Source organism: Orbicella faveolata, unplaced genomic scaffold (assembly GCF_042242905.1).
Source record: "Orbicella faveolata isolate gen_17 unplaced genomic scaffold, um_ofav_v1 contig_25, whole genome shotgun sequence".
Lineage (NCBI taxonomy): Eukaryota > Metazoa > Cnidaria > Anthozoa > Scleractinia > Merulinidae > Orbicella > Orbicella faveolata.
Genome location: NW_028301553.1, coordinates 15,393,248 through 15,414,830, shown reverse-complemented (window position 1 = coordinate 15,414,830; position 21,583 = coordinate 15,393,248). Strand labels below are relative to the sequence as shown.

General features: G+C 39.9%; 2 protein-coding genes across 2 annotated transcripts; one reads left to right on the top strand and one right to left on the bottom strand.

Moving 5' to 3' along the window:
* Positions 1-694: 694 nt before the first annotated feature.
* LOC110041988 (glycine receptor subunit alpha-4-like) lies at positions 695-8,646 on the bottom strand. The gene is made up of 9 exons (XM_089293095.1): positions 8,343-8,646; positions 7,254-7,408; positions 6,613-6,683; positions 5,377-5,597; positions 4,539-4,621; positions 3,854-3,997; positions 2,970-3,073; positions 2,123-2,392; positions 695-1,193 (listed from the first exon to the last, which is right to left on the bottom strand). The coding sequence occupies exons 1-9, from the start codon at positions 8,441-8,443 to the stop codon at positions 768-770; spliced, it is 1,575 nt and encodes a 524-aa protein (XP_089149221.1). The 5' UTR covers positions 8,444-8,646; the 3' UTR covers positions 695-767.
* A 7,339-nt stretch (positions 8,647-15,985) lies between these two features.
* LOC110042074 (alpha-1A adrenergic receptor-like) lies at positions 15,986-17,520 on the top strand. The gene has a single exon (XM_020747409.2). The coding sequence runs from the start codon at positions 16,187-16,189 to the stop codon at positions 17,120-17,122; it is 936 nt and encodes a 311-aa protein (XP_020603068.1). The 5' UTR covers positions 15,986-16,186; the 3' UTR covers positions 17,123-17,520.
* Positions 17,521-21,583: the final 4,063 nt, after the last annotated feature.

Here is a 21,583-nt window from a genome sequence, read left to right as displayed (position 1 = left end):
CGATATATTAAAATTCAGCCTAAAACAATAGACCTCAGTACGAGGCTCTGGGGAATAACTACAGAGTTTGTGGGGTTTATTCCCCAGAGCCTCGTGTTGAGGTCTATTGTGTTAGGCTGAATTTTAATATGTCGAAATTGGTCTATTGAGCAGCTGGTCTATTGAGGATTATAAATGTGTTTAAATGGTCAATTTCCTCTATGAGATGCGCCTGCAAGGAATCATGGTAGTGTCTAGTCCAAGATGATGAATACAACTACCATGATTCCCTGCAGGAGCATCTCGTAGAGGGAATAGGCCATTTCGTGGGCCTTGCGAAGAGTAAACATTATTTACCATGTAAGTATTATAGTTCCTGGGAAGAGAAATATTCCATGAAAATGTTTTGCTATTTTTGTTGTTAGTAAGTCTCCTACGTTTATCATACTCTTGAAGCATCTCGGCTTTCACTAGATGACCAGTTGTCTTTGAAACTTCACTTGAAATCACGGCCTGTCATCCAAAAGTGTATATACAAGAATTTCAACTACGAAGCAATGGACGATTCCTATCCTTTTTTCTAGCTCTAGGTGAAAAGAAATTTTATGCCTTCAATTTCTCCTTATATCAATATAGAGATTCCAATTAAAATCTGGTACGAGTCAGGCGGCTGGCCTCTGGAAAAAGTATTTGTAATTTCCACCCGACTCTCTAGTCCATTCTCTGTGTTTACGTGTACGTACTTGCATACAAATCAGAGTTGAACATATTTTCCCACTGCCTCTCATTCACTGGCTCGTTTTGTCCGAGTTCGCCGATGAATAAATTATCCAATAAGCGACTATAAAAAGTCCGTATGCTAACGGAAAGAGAACACGTGACCAAGCATCGATAGCATTGGCTGTGATTTTACATCTCCAGCGGCACCTGTTTGGACGATTGAATGGAGGTTCTTGCACGTGTGGGTAATCACGTGACAGAAACTTTTGATCAGGTGGATTGTGTTCACCAATAGTACCATTGCTGATCTGTGCGTCCCGTTTGTGAAGAGAGTTGCGAATGTTATTGATAGCACCATTTTGGGTCATTCCACTTTGGGTCACGCCATTTTGGGTCACGCCATTTTGAGTAACGCCATTTTGTAAATGGTGCCCGTTTCCCGCGTCATTTTCGTATGATAAATTTCGGAAGTTTAGCATAACAATGTCAGGATTCTGCTGACGAAAGATATATCTCAGTAGAGGCTTTCCTAAGTTTGTCGTAAATCCTCGACTTCAACGCCTCCCCTCAAATAAGCCCCCTGCCCCCGCTCATGTGGGCCAAAACTTGAAACAAGCCCCTTGTCACGAATAACCGCCCCACTCCCCTCCCCAGTTTTACGGAAGAGGACTGAGACAACAACAGATGCATAGTTTTGGTCGTGCTTAATCACAAGCAAGTGATCATCGACTCATTCAAGGACTGCACATCGACTGTCGCAATGGATGGCTAAAGGGGTTATAATATGTAGTTTTTCAAGAGAAATAGGATCCTTCTGAGACTTTTGAGGGACTGACACATACATATACTACAAAAAAACCCCGATCATATCTGACCACGATTTGGAGAAAAATTAAATAAACACCCCACCCTCTCGATTAAGCGCCTCCCTCGAATAAGCGCCCCGCTTCTTCTTCTAAATTTGAAATAAGCTCCCCCGGCGCTACTAATTCGAGGATTTACCCTATTCCGACTGAGCGAGTCAGTACGGTAGCAAAATGTGAGGTAACGGATAAGTTCACAAATCAACAAAGTAGCCAATGGAAAGTGAGAAAAAAGCAGCACAGGGTAAGTTGCCGGCGACATGTTTGATTAGTCACAACGGCGTAGTGGTAACCAGCAATAAGCGCGGGAACAAGAGTGGCGTAGCGTGTTACCGGTAGCAACCGCCAGAAGCACGTGGCCTGCGATAAACGCAGGAAAACCGCAACCACGGGTTTAAATGCATTATATTGGTTTCTCTGTAATGAAAACCGAGAATGGATGCAGATCATCTGAAATATGCATAATAATTAATTTTTTTAGTACCGCAGCCTTATGCATTGCAACCTTGATACTGGGCTAGCTTAAGTATCTTGCGGCTGTAAATGTGAGATTTACTTACCACAGTGTATTTCTTTTTCGTATTTTTGGATGGCTTTGATTCCTTCCTCTCCTTTTCGCGCATGCTTGTATAGTTCACAACCGCAAACTCCACCAGTGCAGCGAAGACGTTAGCGAATGATACAATCATGAATAAGTCCACGGCTTTGATATACGGCACACTCGGTAATGAGGACTGGACACCAAATAAGAGCGTTGTCATGGCGAGCACTGTGGTGATACCAAGTGCAGTTCTGGCTGGAATCGACTGATTATCTATCCAGAAAGATATCTGTGGAAATGTGCAGTGAAGATAAAATTGATCAGAGGCATCACCAGGACAACTAATCCTACTTAAGGAATCCGTCATATGCTCAGGGGCGTAGCTAGGGGGGAGGGGCCTGGGGTGCCCGTGACCCCACTTTTGTAAGCCTTTTTTAAGCAAACAACTTACAACAGGCGAAAGCGACATGACAACCTTGTGAGTACCCTCACTTTTACAGAGTGTGACCCCCCTTTGAAAAATCCTGGCTAAGCCCCTGACACTTCCAACGAAACTGCGCGAATTCTTTGAATAACCTGGCCAACAGCTACATGATACAGTCATAAGAATAGAGCGTTTAACTCACGTGGCCAACAGCCACAGTGCGCGTTTATTAAAGCAAAGGAAAGTGATTATATAAGAAAAGTGTTGAACTCCCACAGGATTGGTTTGGGACACCAACATGGCCGCCGTTTCATTGGTTTGGGACACCAACGTGGCTGTGGTGACGCCATATGGAAACACTATATATAAATAAGTTACTAGTTACAGTACTTTTAATATCTCTTTTAACTTTCATTGGAACTATACTGAAAAAAACACTCACCCAGGACAACACTACTATCATGCCACTGGGAATGTAAATTTGTATCAGGTAATAAACAGATCTTCTTTGGAAGTTCAGTTCCATTTTCAAGCTTGAAAACAAACCTAAACAAATACAAATTAAATATTTGCAGACAAATTTTACTGAATGTGATTCTGATATCGGGGTAAAACTGTTTTCATTGAAACTGGAAATTATTAAAGAAATTTCTTGGTCAGTGGTCAGTCGCGGGATCAAGTACCTTTCTGACTCCAAGAATTTTCGGTTCTTATTATCCAATAGGAGAATCGTTGTTAACAATATTTGCCTCTTTAGCATAAGCGGTACAGCTTCTAATGGAGCTACAAAAGCATGAGGTGTGAATATTGAAAAGGGCTTAGCACCATTAACTGTCCCATGGAATTTGAGCCCGGTGTATTGAGTACTTTTTGTGTTACGCGGGTTTAAAAACTGAAAATTTTACAAAGAATGTTCGAGCTCATTAGCGCTTTTGCCACCCGGACATTTTGCAGTTGTTGAAAGCCAATTCCTCCTTGAATACTACATCCAAAGAACCAAACATTTTATCAATTACTAAGTTCTACTTGCTCTTTAAATGTTTGTACTCAATTTCTTCAATGCTAGTCTATCGTATGTTAATGAGGAAAAATGTGAACAATGATGTAAGCAAAGATCGTTCTGAAGGTGAGTACTACGAAAACAGTCACGCCAGGATAGCGTAATGTGAATACGTCATGTTGCATAGCAACTTCGGTGACAAAAAATGAGGGCTCAGTCAACTCTTGGAGACGAGATGTTGCCAGTAGCTGCTACTTGTTTTTTAGAAATGACAAACTATTGCAGTCATATTGTAACTTCGTCAGCCATGACTTGTTTTTACTTACCTGTTTTATACAATGTAGCAGATTCAAATATTCTAATCGGACCAATGTCAAACTCTGATGTAGTGAGTCCAGGATCCTGTTCCACCGCTTCAGTACTCTTACTTGAAATCCACTTATACACTACATCTTTGGTGGTGAAACCAACTTGAAAAATGAACACGAAATTTGAAAAATCAAGAATCTGTCATTTCAACCTTAAGAAGTAGTGATAGATCTCGTTGAAAAAGACTCAACAAGTTATACTCCCCGGGGAGAGTACTCTCAGAGTAGGGCGTGCGGTTCGCTTCCCAAAACCCTTACCCTATTTAAGACCAAAATCTACGATATTCCCTGCCCTGTTTATGACCTGACTAAACATTCGATACTCTGTTTAAGGCCCGACCCTTAAATCAATACATGTACCCTGTTTCAGACCTGTTTTATAATTAGTTTCTTAGTTCAGACCGATGTTAAAGGGGATGTTTATACCCTTTTATTAGATAGGATAGCTTCTTCGAAAAATCATATCCAATTCAAGAATAGACTGCAGCTGCAAAACCATACCCCATTTGAGACCAAAATGGCCAAAATCGATACCCCATTTCTGAACAAACAGCTGAAGACCACACCATTTGGGGTCGCACATACCTGTATAGCCCATAAAAGGGAGTACCCCCCCCCCCCGGTTATAGTCTTGGGAACTTACAGCTCTCTATTGTCAAGTTGCACTTCTGAACATCAAATGGAAAGTTTCTTAAATCCATGTAGCAATCCATCGTAAGTGTATTTCTGAAGAGAGAGTAAAAGCTGACAAGTTAAAATTCTTCCCGAATTTAAATATACATTCGGAACGGAGCATTTTCGGCCTAAAATCTTCGGAAAGTCTTCGGGAATCCCTAAACGCAATCGGAGGATCTTTGTCACTCTTCAAGTGTTGCTGGAATGGATTTATTTGCAAGTTGTGAAAAAGTAAGATTTATTAAAGTTGCCCTCGAGAGACAATAAAACAAGAGAATTAACCCCTTTGCTACAGCATGATCCTTATCTGCGTAGCTTGTCGATTATAGCCCGAAATCTTGTTTATGCCTCTTTGAATTTGTCTCCAGTACCTCACCTCGTTGGCCAATCAGAACAATTTTATGAATATCGAGAAAAATAATGAATGCACTCTAAAACAGATACAGATTGAGTCAAACAGATTGAGTCCAGCTCCTTTATGAAAAGCTTGTTTTAAGTCATATATCAAACACGTCGAACAAGAAAGGCCTTGTTTGACACAATTCCAAACACTGGGAAGAGAGTTGAAAATACGACAAGAGGTGGAGTATTTTTAACGAAGTTCGAGATGCTTGGAAATGTGGTCAAACACTGTCTTGGGTGTTAAATAATATATCTTTTCATTTGTTTTCAATCGTAAAAATCTATGCTAATTAAGATCAGATATCCAAACGCAGTCAAAGTCGTGATTTCCTTATAATTAATTAATTGTTTAAACTTGGTGAATCGTTAATGAAAAAAGAAACTTAACGAAAGAAGAAACTTACTTGGTGATTACAAGCAATGATCCATCGGGAAAAATTCGCACAAAAAAATTTGCATCCACACTGGTGCTGGATCCTTTCTTGTTGACAAAATACGTCTGTGGAAGCCACAACTGTTCAAGGATTCCTCCACCCAAAGTGATTTTTTCTTCGTGAAAATGATTCCCATAAGCCAAACGAGAATCTTGCCATTGTTGTCTGAAGTAAAAGGACAACTGAAAATCCTAAAATTACAGGAGTAAAAATTAATACTTTTCACTCATATAATTCTTTTAAACTAAACTCGAGATGGGATGATTCCGAGGATCCAACACAGGTTTGGCGAGATGCAGGATGAGAGTAAGAGTGGAGGCGGGATGCGGGATGCCGGATGAAAGAAAATTTAATGACGGGATACGGGAGAAAAATATTTCGGCGGGAGAGGGATTTGCTCATTTTGATAGGGAGGATGCTGAAAAGGTTTAAACTGACTGCAGGATTGGAGATGAGGAATGAAAAACAGAAAATCACAGGTAATGGATGTTACGCGGAGAACTGCAACTGAATAACCAGGCGGGATCGGGAGAAACATTCTCAATGTGGCGGGATGGCGGGATTGAGCTTCAATAGTGTCGGGATGCGGGATTGAACAAGTCTATATTGGACCCTCATAATTACGAGCGCATCAACAAGGGATAGTGCTTCAAGGCCAGGTAGATGGATGCCGATCAACGTTCAGGGAACGTTACACTCCACACATAGAAAGAGGATTTGTAAAACACTTAATGAACGGACAGATTAAAAAATGATCATTAACAAAAAGAAACAGAAAGTCATCAATAAAATTTCGAGGGCATATCTACTCCCTCAGCTCAAAAATCAATGTTGTAGCTTATTGGAGCTCATTCAAAGCATTGTGAGTTAATTTTGGCCTTGGACAAAATAATCTTTAAATTTGAGGAAACCTGAAAATAGTAGTTTACTAAGATAGAAAAACACCAAAGAGATACTGAATAATAAACCATAAAGGAACAAGGATGGTTAAGGATGAAGAAGATCAACACGGATTACAAATGACGAACTTAAAAAATTTAGGCTAAACTTTTCAAGATGCGCAAACCGTGATGTAGCTCCCTTAATTTGCTTCACGAAAAGATTTATAATGTTCTGGAGTATTCCGGTGCTGCAATGCGTTTGTTTTATCATCTGCACTTTGTGCAAAAACGTTGGCTTTTAAGCCAAAAGTCCTTCTTCTCTTACCATGTCGCGAACTTGGAAATTCCCGATGGACAAAATATATAAACTAACGACCACCGTGGTGGGATTACCTCCTAGAACAAAGAAATATATTAGAAGGCTAACGGTGTAATGCGAAGTTGAACATAGAATAGTTTCTTGTTTAAAAACTACTTCATCGGTTAACAGCGTACTGTTATTTGCTTCCTTTAGGAGGAACATCTTAGTATGTGTGGCTTCTCTCCACCCAAGGGCTGGATATTTTAGTTCGGTACGCCAAACTGTCATTGGTTGCGTGTCAAACTTGTTGAATATAACATGCAGCGAGAGAAGTCTATTGAGTAGCATCCAACCCAGAGGGTAGAGAATTAACATTCTTAACTGATAAGATGCTTCAAAAACCGCGGTTAAAACGGTGCCTGATTTAAAGGCCACTAGCCAGTATCTAGTCTTACACATTCTCGACCCTTAGCTTTGCTCTTCTCACTGTCAGTCATGCGCAAACGAGAAGAGCCCTGACGTGGACAATGCGTACCTACCAACCTACCACAGCTGAATTGAAATTGCAGTCAAATCGGGAAGTAAGATTGGCTCAGACTCCAGCCGTGGTGTTTCGGTACGCCCGCGATCCAGGCATTTGCTTATTGTTACTGATTGTTACTTACTTCCGCCGTGTTCAACCCGAACTCGTGAATCATAGCACTGCAGCATTTGCTGAAGAAGTTCTCCAAGCGAGGTCGTCTGCCATGATTCATTTTTGAAATACTGCAATTGCGAGGAGCTTTCGTGGTCGGGATGAAAGCAATTCTCTTGATTCACCCTGACAAATTGACAAGAAGTAAAAAATTTGTGCTGTAAAACGTTTCAATCTCTTACATGCAGACTTGGAAAGCGACGTATTACAATTGTCCGAATCATTTCAGTTATGGCCCCACCCAAGAATCAAGGTTACCTGAGGATCTATAAACTTTTAGCTTCAAACCTAACCGATGAGTAAGGCTCCGACCACACTAATCGACCGACAACGCTGATGAAAACAGAGGCTTTCGAAAGCGGTTTCAAAAATGGAGCCCTTTGAAAACGCCTTATTTCTAGCGTGTACACATGGAAACGGAGGCTCTTGAAATCGGTGACGAAAAAAGCGTCATATACTGTCGTTATTGGGCGTTTTAGTGTTGAAAACAGGCCCTTTGCACGATCCGGTTACATGGCACGGAATTAATTACGCTGGGACGCAAGTTACACAGTGGGACTGTCAAAACAAAAGAAAGTCGGACTGGACTGGTACGAGTTCCTTTATTTTGGAAGTCCCACTGTGTAACTTGCGTCCCAGCATAATTAATTCCGTACCATGTGACCGGATCGTGCAAGGGGGGAAAACGTATCAAAAAGTATGCGTTTTCATGGGAAAACGCATTGGTGTATACAGGTGAAAACAAACCGGCCGAAAACGCTAGTATGGGCGAAAATACTTTGCTTTGTTTTCGTTGAGTCGAAAACGGAGCATAAGTGTGGGCGAAAACGCATTCGAGGGCCACATATTAAGGGTTAACCCTCTTTAAATAAAGTTTGATTGATTGATTGATTGATTGATTGTTTGATTGATTGTTTAATTGATTGATTGATTGATTAGTGTGTTCGGGGCCTAAATGTTGCGTAAGAATTCAGTACATAGGGAGGGGAGGGTGGGGGTGAAAAGTCTCTGAAGCCCTGTGATCAGCATTGAAACTAAACTTAAAGAAGGTATCATTTACGTCGATATCGTCGTAGCTTCTGCAGTTTTCCACAGGAATCGCAAGGCCAAAAGCAAGACGATGTTGCTTCCTCCACATTTCAAACCTGCTAACAACTCCATGGAACTTAAAAATCAGCTAAGCTGTCGTGGGACCTGTTTAAAAATATACCAACAAAAAACCCGTTATGCTATGCCTCAGTGTGTGTTAGAGTCACCTTAAGTTATGTTCGAGCACATGTGTTAACGTTAAAGGAAATATATTTGTGTGGCAGGTTTTTCTGATGTACAAGATTAGGTTCAAAGGTAAGCAAACCCCGGCAGAAATAACAGCTTTTTATGTTAGGAAAAACACGAAAAGCAATATGTATTGAGGCAAAATAAACATGGATAGTTTAATACCACCGAGGATCAAAACAAATTTCGAACCGCTAACGTGATTGGCCATCGTTTTAAGATGCGTCGTGCGCCACTTATAAAGAATTAGATACTTCAAGTGTTTCACAGTAGTTTTAGTCAGGGTTTACTTCGGTATTGGTCAAGGCACCACTGAGTGAAATTTAGAGTCAAAGTTATTTCTCTTCTAGTCGTGATTCAGGGCTTGTTGCTTTGACTAGTCCACCAGGTATGTTTTAAATTTCTGATTAAGTGCCTTGTGAGAGGCCATCTGAAATCTTTTGGTTTATGAAGGTCGAAGAAACCGAATACTTATATAGTTTTAGTCTTTCTTCAGTTCAGTGAGTACATTTGAATTTATAAGTGAGTAGGTATGGTTGGGACTGAAGCTGTGTCCTGATTATTTTTAAAAGCCAGAACACACTCAAAGATGAAAGAATCTCTTTCCTAATACCTTGTAGTGCGTGTGTACAGCGAGTCATCCATTTAGAAACGTTAATTGTTTCAAATGTGACCACATAGTGATATTAAATTGACTCAGCTTTGTGGTGACTAACAATTGCTGCGGATCCACAACAAAACCGCATCACCACTTGCATTTGATAAATGTGCACAGCGCAGGAGAGCATGAACTAAGAGAAGAAATCACAGCTGCTGCCACTAATATCTATATTTAGCTTCGTCATGGGCTGTAACTCTCATTGTCCAATAAAGGAATGCTTTTTATCCTTGCTACTAATCTCTTTATCCCGATGAAGATTTCCAAGCATAAAAATTTATTGATCAAATGCACAAAATTTTTACCGGGGTCCTCGTTACATTAGGGTTCCTTAAAGGAGCTAAGTCACGGTTTGCTCATCTTGAAACATTTAGCCTGACTAAATCTTTCAAGTTTGTCGTTTGTAATCGTGTTAATCTAGCTTCGCCATCTTTAACCATCCTTGTTCCTTTATGGTTTATTACTATCTCCTTGGTGTTTCTCTATCTTAGTAAACTTCAGTTTTCAGGTTTTCTTCCATTTAAGGTGATTTTGTAAGTGGCCAAATTAACTCAAAATACAATAACTGAGCTCGTTTAAACCACAGTTCTACTCCGTAGAATCAAAGTCCATTATCGCAAGATTTCGGCAACGTTTGAAACTGAGAAATTTGTATGCACATCCTAAGCGGCGTAGTTGCATTAAACCAAAAGACGCACAAATTAATACCAAGCGTATTAAAGGGTTAAAAATATACCCTATCAATTAAATCAATAAACAGAAAGAATCTTTTTCACTTTTACTTCCAATGAAACAAAAACAGTTTCTTCTGAAAGTAACAATGGTCCTGCGTGGGTAATTTATGAAGGGTGGTGAATTTCTAATTCGAAATAAATATTTTTCGCATTAAAAGGCCGGCTCTAAATAAGAGAGATGAAACTCTTTTCAATCTATATCTAATTTGATATGTTCCACCATTAACCCCTGTGACTCTGTTATGCCGATCTCCAGAACAATTTGCAAAATTTGGAACATGTCCATGCTGTGTTGCATTGCGAAATCAATGTCGCATTTATAGAGAGGACAGCGAACAACCTTTCAATAAATTAGTCACATGTGCAGTCACCTTTTATCTGAATGTTTATCTTTCCTATCACGTCTTTTCAAGATTTCACCTAAATTTTGACCACCTTTTTGTTGGTTTTGTCACACAATTTCATTTTCCCTAAACGTACCTGTGGCATTATGTAAACCTGATAAAATTCCCTCGACGGTCAACCGACTCTCGTCAACACGTTTTCCATCTTCCTTTGCTCGTAAACCATTATACCTCATTTCCTCTGTTTGCCCAGTACTGTGGAAACCTGCTACTTCTGCAAGAAAGTGTAGTTGACGATAGAGTTGCTGCGGCATTCAATTCATCAAAAAGTGTTCCATTTGTTAATTAGACATGCACTTGACATGCTTGAGGTTATATTTAGTAAATAATAAATAACTAGTTATTCCAACTGACATCGGACAGGTTATTGCAAGCGGTAGACAAAAACTATGTTTCCTCTAAGGAAAATATCCGCCCATTCAAACTGCTTGTTTGAGCCCTTCTTGTGCTACACCTTACAATAATCTAGGTTAAGCATTGTTTTCAGCAACAAAAATTTATAGAGTTACTAAGCCCCTTAATCTTCCTATCTTAATTCACGTTTTATTTTGTTGGTAATTCTATTCGCTGCAATAAATTACATTACCTGCTGCGGTTTGGCACAGAGAGTGAACCAAGGACTTAACATTTATTACTATGATTTCTACTAACAAATTAACCTTTATTTTAAAGTAATGTCATTTTACCCTCCACGGTTAAATCTTTTAATGTATCATAATTTTTATGTAATTTTTGCGACTGAGCATTACATGGACATTTGCGCGTTATATAAGTTATAATTATTACTTAATTATTAATTATTTAACTTAACCAATGAATGCAATATTACAAAAGTATACCACGATATCAGTTTCTGTAAAGAGAAACAAGGGTTGTTATTTTTTTTCACACCTGCGATCGCACAGAAATGATGTTTATTAGAAAGCTGTGATTGACAGCTAAACAACGAAACTGAGAAATTCAAGCGACCGTTTAAACAAATAATAGTAAAGTTTTTGAGAAATTGTAAAAATTCAACGTAACATATCGTCCCTGAAGTTTCGCTTACAAAATACGCCGAAGTGAAGAACTTCTTGCGATTAAAAGCTATCATCTGAACTGAATTAAACACACGAAAACATGTTTTGACAAACTTGTGAGGTGAAATTTAACCACTAAAGGCGGTGTTTTCCGTAACAATGTTACACGAAGGCGCACATGCGCAACGTCAGGGAACAAGGGAAATAACTATGTATTTGATTAGTTAAAAGTAATAACTGCAGTTATATGCTGCAGCTAGTTGGGCCAAACATGCCGAGAGGTTTTCTTTTCAAGGGACGCACAGATTTTCCCGCGCTTTTTAAGCAGTTTTCTGTTACCAAAACCAAAGTAATCACCACTGGCCAATCACATCAAACGAAAACAACGCAAGGTGTGACCACCTTGTCTGCCTGGGATTTCCCACTGCGTCCTGCAAGAAGATGTGGTTCTTTTGGCCATAAAATAAATCATTTTTTGACGAAGCTTATTTGGTCAAGATGGCTGGATAATGAGTTTCTGAGTGCTTGTGTAATTATGAACCTCGACTGCGATTAAATCCATAAACAGCCAAAAAAGAATTTGGCCAAAATACGGCGATCTTGACCTCACGTTAGGTTAATACCAAAATGTAACTCACAACGAATCGAACTCTGTTTCATGGTGACTCACGGTGAGGTAGAGGTGTCAATGTCGACAAGGGTGAAAAAGTGAGTGCACTGTCAGTGCGCAAGTGTTCTGTCGCACCTTGAAACGAACGTGACACTTTGTAACACTTATTGCTCCTTGTAAAACCTAGCGCATTTTCGCTTAATTAACACTGGTCGCGTTTTCGGACGACACTACGACCCACACTGTTACGCAGTTTGGAATAAAGAAGCTTTCCCTGTCGCGTTTTTAAGACAAAAGCTTCTCACATCATGCCTTAGTTTATATTTTCTCATCACTGCTGATATTTTATTCATTATATACTTTAAATGTTAGTTTTTAATTTACATCGAACTTAAGAAAAATATATAAAAGCTCAACATAAATAAACATGGTTAAAGAATATCCCCATCACTTTTAAAAACAGAATAAAACAAAAACAAGAGGACGTCATGTGTTGTATCTGCGGTAGGACATCGATATTACAGCTTTGACAAATGTTATTATCATAACTGTATGCATCCTCAAAACGTGAGAGGTAGAAACGTAGCCGTGTAGAAGAGAAAGTTGAAACGAGCGAAGATGGCACGAACCAAAATTGGAAAAGAGATTATTCCTGGGTTCTCAGGGATAACTATGTTTGATTCAACTAAATTGGACTTACTTTGTCATTTATCTTTTCGGTTGAAGTGTTATTGTAAAATACCAAACATCAAAAGACTATCAGATATCATTATAAGTTTATGGTATTTGTCTTAAATGCCTCAGTTCCTTTTTCCACTCAGAGCTTCGTTGTAAACAATCCATCTTGCCCGATAACCAGACGAAAGGAACTGTAATTTTCGATGAGTTTTTATGGGGAATTACTTGGGGAATTACTAAGTTTAATTACGTTAATTACGTTCTTTAGAAAAATTAAAATCACAGTTTTCTGATTTTTACTGTGAGCTATTCCAAATTTTACCTTTTCCGAATTCGCCATATCTCTAGTTCAGTGTTTCAACTGCAGAATACTAACCTGAAAAAGTAGACCAGTTTTGTTGTTGTTGTCAAAGTTTCCTGCAGTAAAACGGCTTTCGCTGACAAAACGTCATGAAGTGAGAATGCCGAGCTCCAAACGGACGTCGGCAGTTTCAGTTAACTCTGAGCCACAAAAAGACTCTCAGTTACCAACAGTTATAATTAAACTGTGTTCTTTCGCGTTTCTTTGGCTTCTCCCACTGTGACAGCGAGGCAAGCACGAAAGGCAAAAAAGGCCACTTTCCTTCTACTGTTTTCAAATCTACAGCTGAGTTCAGCTTATTCAACGAATGAAAATGCAAACCAGGGCCTTTCAACTGACAGAAAACTATTTTAAAATCATGAATTCGAGAATTCGCGTTCTCACCGTGGGAGCAAACTACATGCACCTTTAATTTCCATGAATCTGTAAAACTCGCTTCCTTTGATCGTAAATTTCCTATGGAGCTATTTTCATAATCACTCGCTGTCTCACAGCCATATCAATGAAATGTTTTGAATTTGTTTTGTATGGAGAGTTCCCACAAGTAGTTTAAGTAAGCTATTGGCTGTCTAACAATCAGTTTTAATATTCATGAGAAGTAGAAAGTAATCAAAATAGTAAGCGACAGTTATAACAGTGGAGCGCTGTATGTTCATAAAACCTTGGAGGTGTTGTTTTAAAAAATACAAGCAGTGTTAGACAGCTTGGTTCGATATTATTTCTTGCTCAACTGTACGTCAACTCTTTTTTGTGACATTTGCGAGAGGAAATAAACTCCTTTTTCCGCGTTCGTTTTAATTATTTCTCAGCGTTCACGGCGAAGAAATATAGATAATATACACATTTAATCATGATAGGCGAAAAAAAAAACACACATAGACGTAGGTCGCTCTGCGTTGTGTATAAACATCAGGAGCTCTGGGTAACGTTAACTGGGAAGTAAGAATGTAGCCATATGTTGCAGATTTGACGTCATTTAAGGCGAGGGCGGGAAAATTGACTGCCGCGGAGGTTGAGCCTGTTACTGAAGAATCAGAATGTCAAAAATACATAAATCGATTGCTGAACTGAACTTTTTCTCCGGTCTTTGGTGAATTTTTACACTCTGAACTGAGCAAGATAGCAATATAGAACAATTATGCTGAATTTGATGCATATGGTCGTTTGATATCAAGAATTGTAATTCTCTACCTGGGGTAATGCCGCTGTTTTTAGCCTTCTCTTTGGTTCACTGATTCACAGTTATCAGCTTTATTAAAAACTGGATCATTAGATAAGTTTCCATTGGCTTAATCAGCCATCATGTTATATGGGCCATTATACCACGCTTTACAACTATGAACTATGGTAAGCGCACGCGGAAGTTTTGGGGGCGTTTTTATTTATTTTTTTTTATTTCAGGTTTCTATATTTTGGGGGCCTTTTCTAGTAAGACAACTATTCCACTCACGCTTGTTAGATATGAGATGATTTTAGCCAACTCGGCACTACACGCGCCTTGTTGGCCATCTGCCATCTCATATCCATCGCGCGCTCGTGTAATGCCATCCCAGGAACTATAAAAAGCCACAGAATGTCAAAATTAACTCTACTAGCTATAGCAACGTAGAACTTGATACCAGGGGCGGATCTAGGGGGAGGGTGCAGGGGGTGCGCACCCCTCCCTGGTTGAAACTTTCTTCTTCATATTCGCTTTTAAAATTTGTTTACCTCACCAGTCAATTATGCCATTCCTTATCGGTGTACCCCCTCCTAAGAAAAAATCCTGGATCCGCCCCTGGATACGAAACATTTAATCAAAAATGTTTGCGAATGTAAGCGACTGAATAAAGCAGAAAAGCAGCAAAAAAATTTACTGGAGCTTCCAAAAACCGACAGAATTTCGTCCAGAATTTTTAAGTGAAAACAGATTCTCGGCATAAGCTTCGGAAAAACTGTTTCACTCGCTTTCCACACGTCTCACGCCGACGAAAAATAAACGCTGCGCCACAAATTTTACCGCTTTTTCGTATCTTCACTTCATTTAAGTCGCTCCCGGGCCCCGGCTTCCTTACCAATCGGCCACGCTGCCTTGTGAGGAACAGTGTTAAAGAAACGGCTAGAGAAAAGCCCAGCTAATCTACGTCCAAACTCATAAGTGACAACTTTCTGTTACACATTACCCCTTTATGAATAGTTTAATAAATTACATGGAAAAAAATTCGCATGATTTTAATTTCGGACGAAAAAAGTGTCCGAAAATAAAATTATATAAAGTTTTAAGCGTCCGAAATATTTACCGTACAGTATAAGACATTTAAGTGGCTCTGAAGCTCATTGTTCTTTCATGGAGCAACAAACCCTTGTTGAGAAACTGGTTGAGGTACACAAGAATTTGTGTTTTTATATTTTCTCGTCGGTGTATCTGTTAAACCACGAGGGTACGGTAAAGTATCGTTTCTGTTACCTATTATTTTACAGAAGGCTTTTCTGACCAAAGGTACGTGATTGCTTCTAATTTTCATAATACGTGATCCACGCGACTAAACAATTTTAACGAGGCTACTTCCGACAAGACTGAAACAAAATACTGCTAAATAAACCTCCACCATCACAATCATCTAAAACAAATAGATAGGTTTCCTGAGCCAACAGTTGACGCTCCTGTGTAATTAATGTTTACAAAGAAACACAAACCCTTTTCTTCTTTTTCTTTTCAAAATCTACGACGGGTGAATTTTTAATCTAACTAAAATCCAGCTGTAACTCTGGTTTAAAAATGGCTAAGTCTTAGGCAAGAGTTAATATAATAAATTTTTTTCCAGTATTCCATGCTCGCAGTCTTTTAGAAAAATAAATTGAACAAATAGAGGAACAGAAACAATTTCAACTGACAATTGAAAGGATCTCAAAACGATTTCCATAAACAAATAGTCAGACAGAAATATAAACGTTTAATGTGATATGGTGCTATTCTCTGCCAATTTCTTTGACAACGTTCAGATTAGGTCAGTGCGAAATCTTTTCTTTCCAGAATAGCCATTTTTGAATGTTGTCTTCAATATGATTCATCATACTCGACGCAATCAGATCGTTTTGACTGAATGAACGTAAAATCTATGACTATTGGCGTTTGCTACCCAAGAAACTAATTTCAATTGAGAACGTTTTAATAACTTTAAAATCATGTTGAACTCGAGTTGCGCAATAACGGATTCAGAAGGGATCGCCGCTTTCTCCGTCAATGTTCTGTCAGCTCTGTTCGGCAGTTTTGGCAACATCTTGGTCTGTGTTACAGTGTATTCAAGTCCTCGTCTACACAAAGCATGGTGCTACTTTATTTGCAGTCTTTCTGTAGCTGACCTCTCGGTAAATCTTTGTGTACAACCCATGGAAGCGATTCTGACTTTGGAGCGCATGGCAGGTGTCTGTAAACAGAGTTTGCGCGACGCATTCCGCTTAGCTGCGTATATTACTTGTGGCGCTTCTCTTATGAATCTCGCTTTTATGAGCGTGGAGCGCCTGTTAGCAATTGCTTGGCCGTTCAGCCAGCGACAGATTTTAACACGAAGAAGAATTCTTACAACGTTAGCTATAATATGGGGAGTGCCATCTATTCTTGGAATCACCGGTCTGATGGCCGGGAAAGGAACCAGGCTATCGTCATTATTAATCCTTACAGGACTCGCTGGTTGTTACGGTGTTATATTAACCAGTTATGCAATACTTCTTCTACGAACGAGAGCTCATTTCAAAGTGAACAACGTAATGACGTTAACGGTATCGCAATTTGAAATCGAGAACAAAAAGAGCGCGAATTCACCCGGTGTAGAGCGCGTCTCTGAACAGAGGACTGCACAGGCCATTACCAAGAAAAGGCGGGAATCTGAGAAACGTACGGCGAAGACAATTGCTGTCGTAATTACGGTATTTACACTCAGTTGGGTTCCATACGGGTATGTTCTTGTTAGTGACCCGGAACAGCACGTCAATTCATTCTACATATGGGCAGTAGCGATTGGACTGACAAACTCCGCAGTTAATCCTGTCATATATTTCTTTAGTAGCAAAGATTTTAGGGAAAACTCGGAGCGGATTTTACGTGCTACTTTTCGATGTTGAATGACAATCTAGTGGCTGATAATTATCAAAAAGGAACATTTCCGAGAAGTAACTGAAGCAACTGCAATTTTAAGCTTAAGAACAAGAGTGACTTAGTGTAATATCTCTTTTTTAGTCCCCTTCCCCCATTATAACCCTCAGCCGTCATAATAATCCAGGGGTAACCCAACCCTCCCCGTATCTAGCTCCCCCTTTGTCAAAATGATATGCCCGTGCGGCAAGACAATTTCAGTTTCAGGTCGATTTCCTCTTCCAGCAAAAGATATCAAAAATTACATTATTCATATTGTACTTGCAAACTGACTAATGATATATTGTAATCGCTTGTGTCTCTATATTGTTAACTTTCGTTTCAAACTTTGTCAGATCAATAAAACGTTCTGTTATCGAGCCCAAAATTTATATTGCAACTGTTTTTGCTCAGGTTCCACGCTGGAACAGCATCCTTGTCTAATACTGTCGAACAGATACGGCCCGTGAATGGCTGAACACGACCCGTACAGGTCGTGAAACAATGGTTTACAAGTCGTACATTTGGTGAATTGTATATATATTAGAGAGACTTAGCGTGTATAGACAAGTCCACGACCCGTACGACTCGTACGGGTCGCGAAACAATGGTTAACGAGTCGTACAGTTGGTGAACTATCATTAGAGAGACTAAATGAAGCTAAATGACTGAATAGCAGGTTAAGAAAATAACCAGCGGGAACAATCACGAGCAAAAAAACCCACGGACATTAGCTAGTCGTCAATTATTAGTCAACCGATCCATAGACTTTATTGATGTTCTCGTTATTGGACAGGAACTACCTTGCAGATTGAGGCTGATGCGGGGAGTCTTTCAAGTGTAAATGACATGAATCTCTTTTCAATGATATTAATCCGCATGAGCCTCCACTACAAGCTATAGTTCCAGATCAATAACGAGAATAAGAATATGGCCTATTAATTAAATATTTGATTCATTAATTTGTTAATTGATCCATCCATAAGAGAAAAACCCTTGTCCCAGCCAGAAGTCGCATTGTTTTTTGTGATATTCCTCTTTGGGAACACTGACGCCATTATCAGTGAAAAGAGCAGTACTTTCTGGATATTCTCTCCACGATTCTTCTTTAACAGTTCCTTTGTGGATGAATTGACCGAGTTCTCTTCTCAGATCCATCATAAACTCCTTATCCTTTTTAGAAGGCTTGTAACTAAGCTCGACCGGGAAACCGAAAAATGCTACCTCGTCCCACATGTGAAACGCAAACGAGGCAGGAAAGCCGAATAGATTTATAGGCGCCGAGGGCCTGTTTGTTACCACATATCTGTAAACGGGACTATGGAAACCCTTCGATGCATTCAGTGCCAGAACGTTATTGGGACAAGTTTCCCTTAGATCGGAAGTCATGGACGAGAAGGCAAATTGAAAAGACTCACCCATGGCCAAGCTATCGTTATACATGTCTAGGACCTTGCTTACTTCGTTTCCTAGAAAAGGTCGCAGTTTTTCTTCAACACGTTTTCTGTATTTTCCATAGCTCGAGTTGGTAAAGGAAACCATCGGCTGAATATCGATCTCTTGTGCTGTTGTTCCAATAATAAGGGGGACATCATTCGCTTTCCCAGTTTCCATGGCGACAAGGGGAGGTTCTGACACGACAGTTCTGTCAACCACTGCAACAGCCCCGTCAAACCGGTTTTTTGTTGGAAGACCCATCAGATCACCCATGCGCCAGAATGGGTACACGTCCCACGGGATAGCATTCTGTATTTGAGTGGGACTTAATTTATACAAGCATTTTCTCTCAGCTGTGGAGCTGCTTCTGTCGCACTTGGAGTGGTTCACGAAGATCTCATTGTCAATGGCTGCATCTTCCCAAGACTTGTTGAAAACAGCCGAGGCACTCATTAGAATTGCACGATGGAAAAGTCCAGATGCACCTGGTGAGGCAAGCAGTGCCACCTCGGACGTACCTCCAGAACTCTGACCGATCAGAGTCACAGATTCTGGGTCACCCCCAAATTTCCTAATGTTTGCTCGCACCCATTTTAATGCCAATATCTGATCCATGAATCCATAGTTTCCTGAGGTCTTGGAGGGTGAGACATCTGCTAACGACTTCAAGGCCAAAAAACCAAATGCATTTAGTCTGTAATTGAATGAAACACCGACTATCTCCATATTAGAAACCATTTCTGGAGAGGGATGTAATCCTTTCCAATTCCCCGAGAGATACAACAGGTAACCGCCGTGAATGTAAACTAGAACAGGCAGCAGTTGTTCTGGCGACCTTTCTTTTGGTGTCCACACATTCACAAACAAACAGTCTTCACTTCCAATGACTTTGCTTGGGTCGTTCGGGCTCGCCACATCTTGTTGAACACAGACGCTTCCAAATGTCGTTGCATCTAGAGTTCCATTCCAACATTTGTTTACATCACAAGGGACCGAAGCGTGCCAGCGCCGACTACCGACTGGTGGCTCTGCGTAGGGAATGCCCTTGAACACCACGGCGTCTCCTTCGTATTGCCCACGTACCACACCGCCTCGTATTTCCAGTTGGATTTCCTGAGGCTGCTTCCCAGCTTTTCTGTTCAAGAAGTAAACGATAACGCCTGCAACAATGGCAAGAACCAGAAGCGAAATAATCGTTATGGCAATGATTTTCGTCTTCCTCCTGACTTTAGGTGGTCTCGATGAAAAATATTCTTCCACATCGGATTCATCTTCGCTAGTCATCAAGAGTGGATTTGTTAAATTCGTGTTTCCTCGATTAGCACTCGCTGCCATTTTCACTTTGCAGCGGGACTAATCGGCTGAGATTGCGGACCATTTTACAGTTGTCTGCTCAGTGACCTGGCCTTTGTATGGCAGCGAGGCTAGAGTTGACCTTGTTTTGATACAGACCTCACTGCTTTTGTCATGTAAATGCACCTAGTTGGCATCAGAACAACTTTTACACAACAAGAGCAGTGAGGTCTGTATCAAAACAAGGTCAACTCTAGCCTCGCTGCCATACAAAGGCCAGGTCACTGAGCAGACAACTGTAAAATGGTCTATTCAAGGACGCCTTTTTATCGCCTCATGCATAATTGTATTCATTCTTACCCTAGAGGGTCTTAAAGTGCACTCAAGCGGATCGATTAAGATTTAAATTTATGAGTATTTTTTTGAGTTCTTTGTGAAAAGAGCGCGCCATTGAACACGCAAGACAAGTACTCCAAACAAAGTTCGAAAATCGTGAAAGATTTCCTCCCTCTTGAAAAGTTAAATTAATTCAATAAGTTTTTCGAAAAAAAGCGGCCAGGAGTCTTCAGTTTGTAACCACTCAGGACGACAGGTAGAGCCAATTTGTTAGGGTGCGGAACTTGAAATCCGGAGTTTGCGGGATCAAGTCTCGCTGACTAATTCAACTCCTCGGTCATGCTTGTAAATAGCCAACCGGTCTGCCTCCCGCCAGTTGGGATTTTTAATTAAGCCTATTATGTTAATTTGAAATCAGTTATTTCTTTCAGTTTGAGTGGCATGCCTGTAGCTAGTTGTAGCTAAGCGCAGCGATCTCCATAAATATTCAACAACAACAATACAACAGAATGTTTTCTGATACAGTGTAATAATAATTTTAAGAGGGTGTCACAACATATTTTTCGATTACGCAGATGTTAAATGTTCTCTACTCTTGGGCGGAAGCATTTTTAACGCATAAAAAGCCCAAGGAAACTACAACAAGAAGTGAGTGACAAACACCGCAGAGAACGCCAAAAAAAATTCTGAATAATCTTTTTTTGTTCGCGTATCCGAAGGAAATAATAAAACGATTGCCTCGATGTTTAGTGGATTGTACGTAGTCTTAATGACCTTAATGTCCACTGAAGCCTGAGAGTCCACAAGTGGACTTGTACAAGAAATAGCTAGAATTATTCTTGCCGGATTTTTGTGATTGTGCTAGCAGACACCCTATCCTGCGAGTGTTTGGTTTCTCCTGAAAGGGTAACAGACTTCAAAGTTTTATCAGTCATACAAAATTGTTTGCTCAGAATTTATTCTTGCATAAAAAAATTCTTGCATAAAAAATGCAAAGTCCAATGCAAAAAAAATCGTCCCCAGGGCTACTCGTTTTGAAATGTCCTGACTACTAGAAGCTGGCTATGTGATCAACTGAAGGGGAGGTTTGTTTTGAATTTTTTTACTGTTTCGATGAAGACATCTTCGACGACTAAATTGGCATACATGTATAGTACCTCCATTTAGTATTTCCACAGTCTTCTTGAATGGTATTTTGTTGAAGTTACAAACCAGATGTGATTCAAAAACTTGCACGGGCTATCGAACGAGCTGTTTGGTTTGAACATGCAGAAATCGCAAGATAGAAGAACATTCATTCCATTGCTTGAAGACACTGAGTCCGGAATGGAAGAACGAGATGGTATTCTCCTCAATTACTCAAGCACGCACTTATCCAAACAACG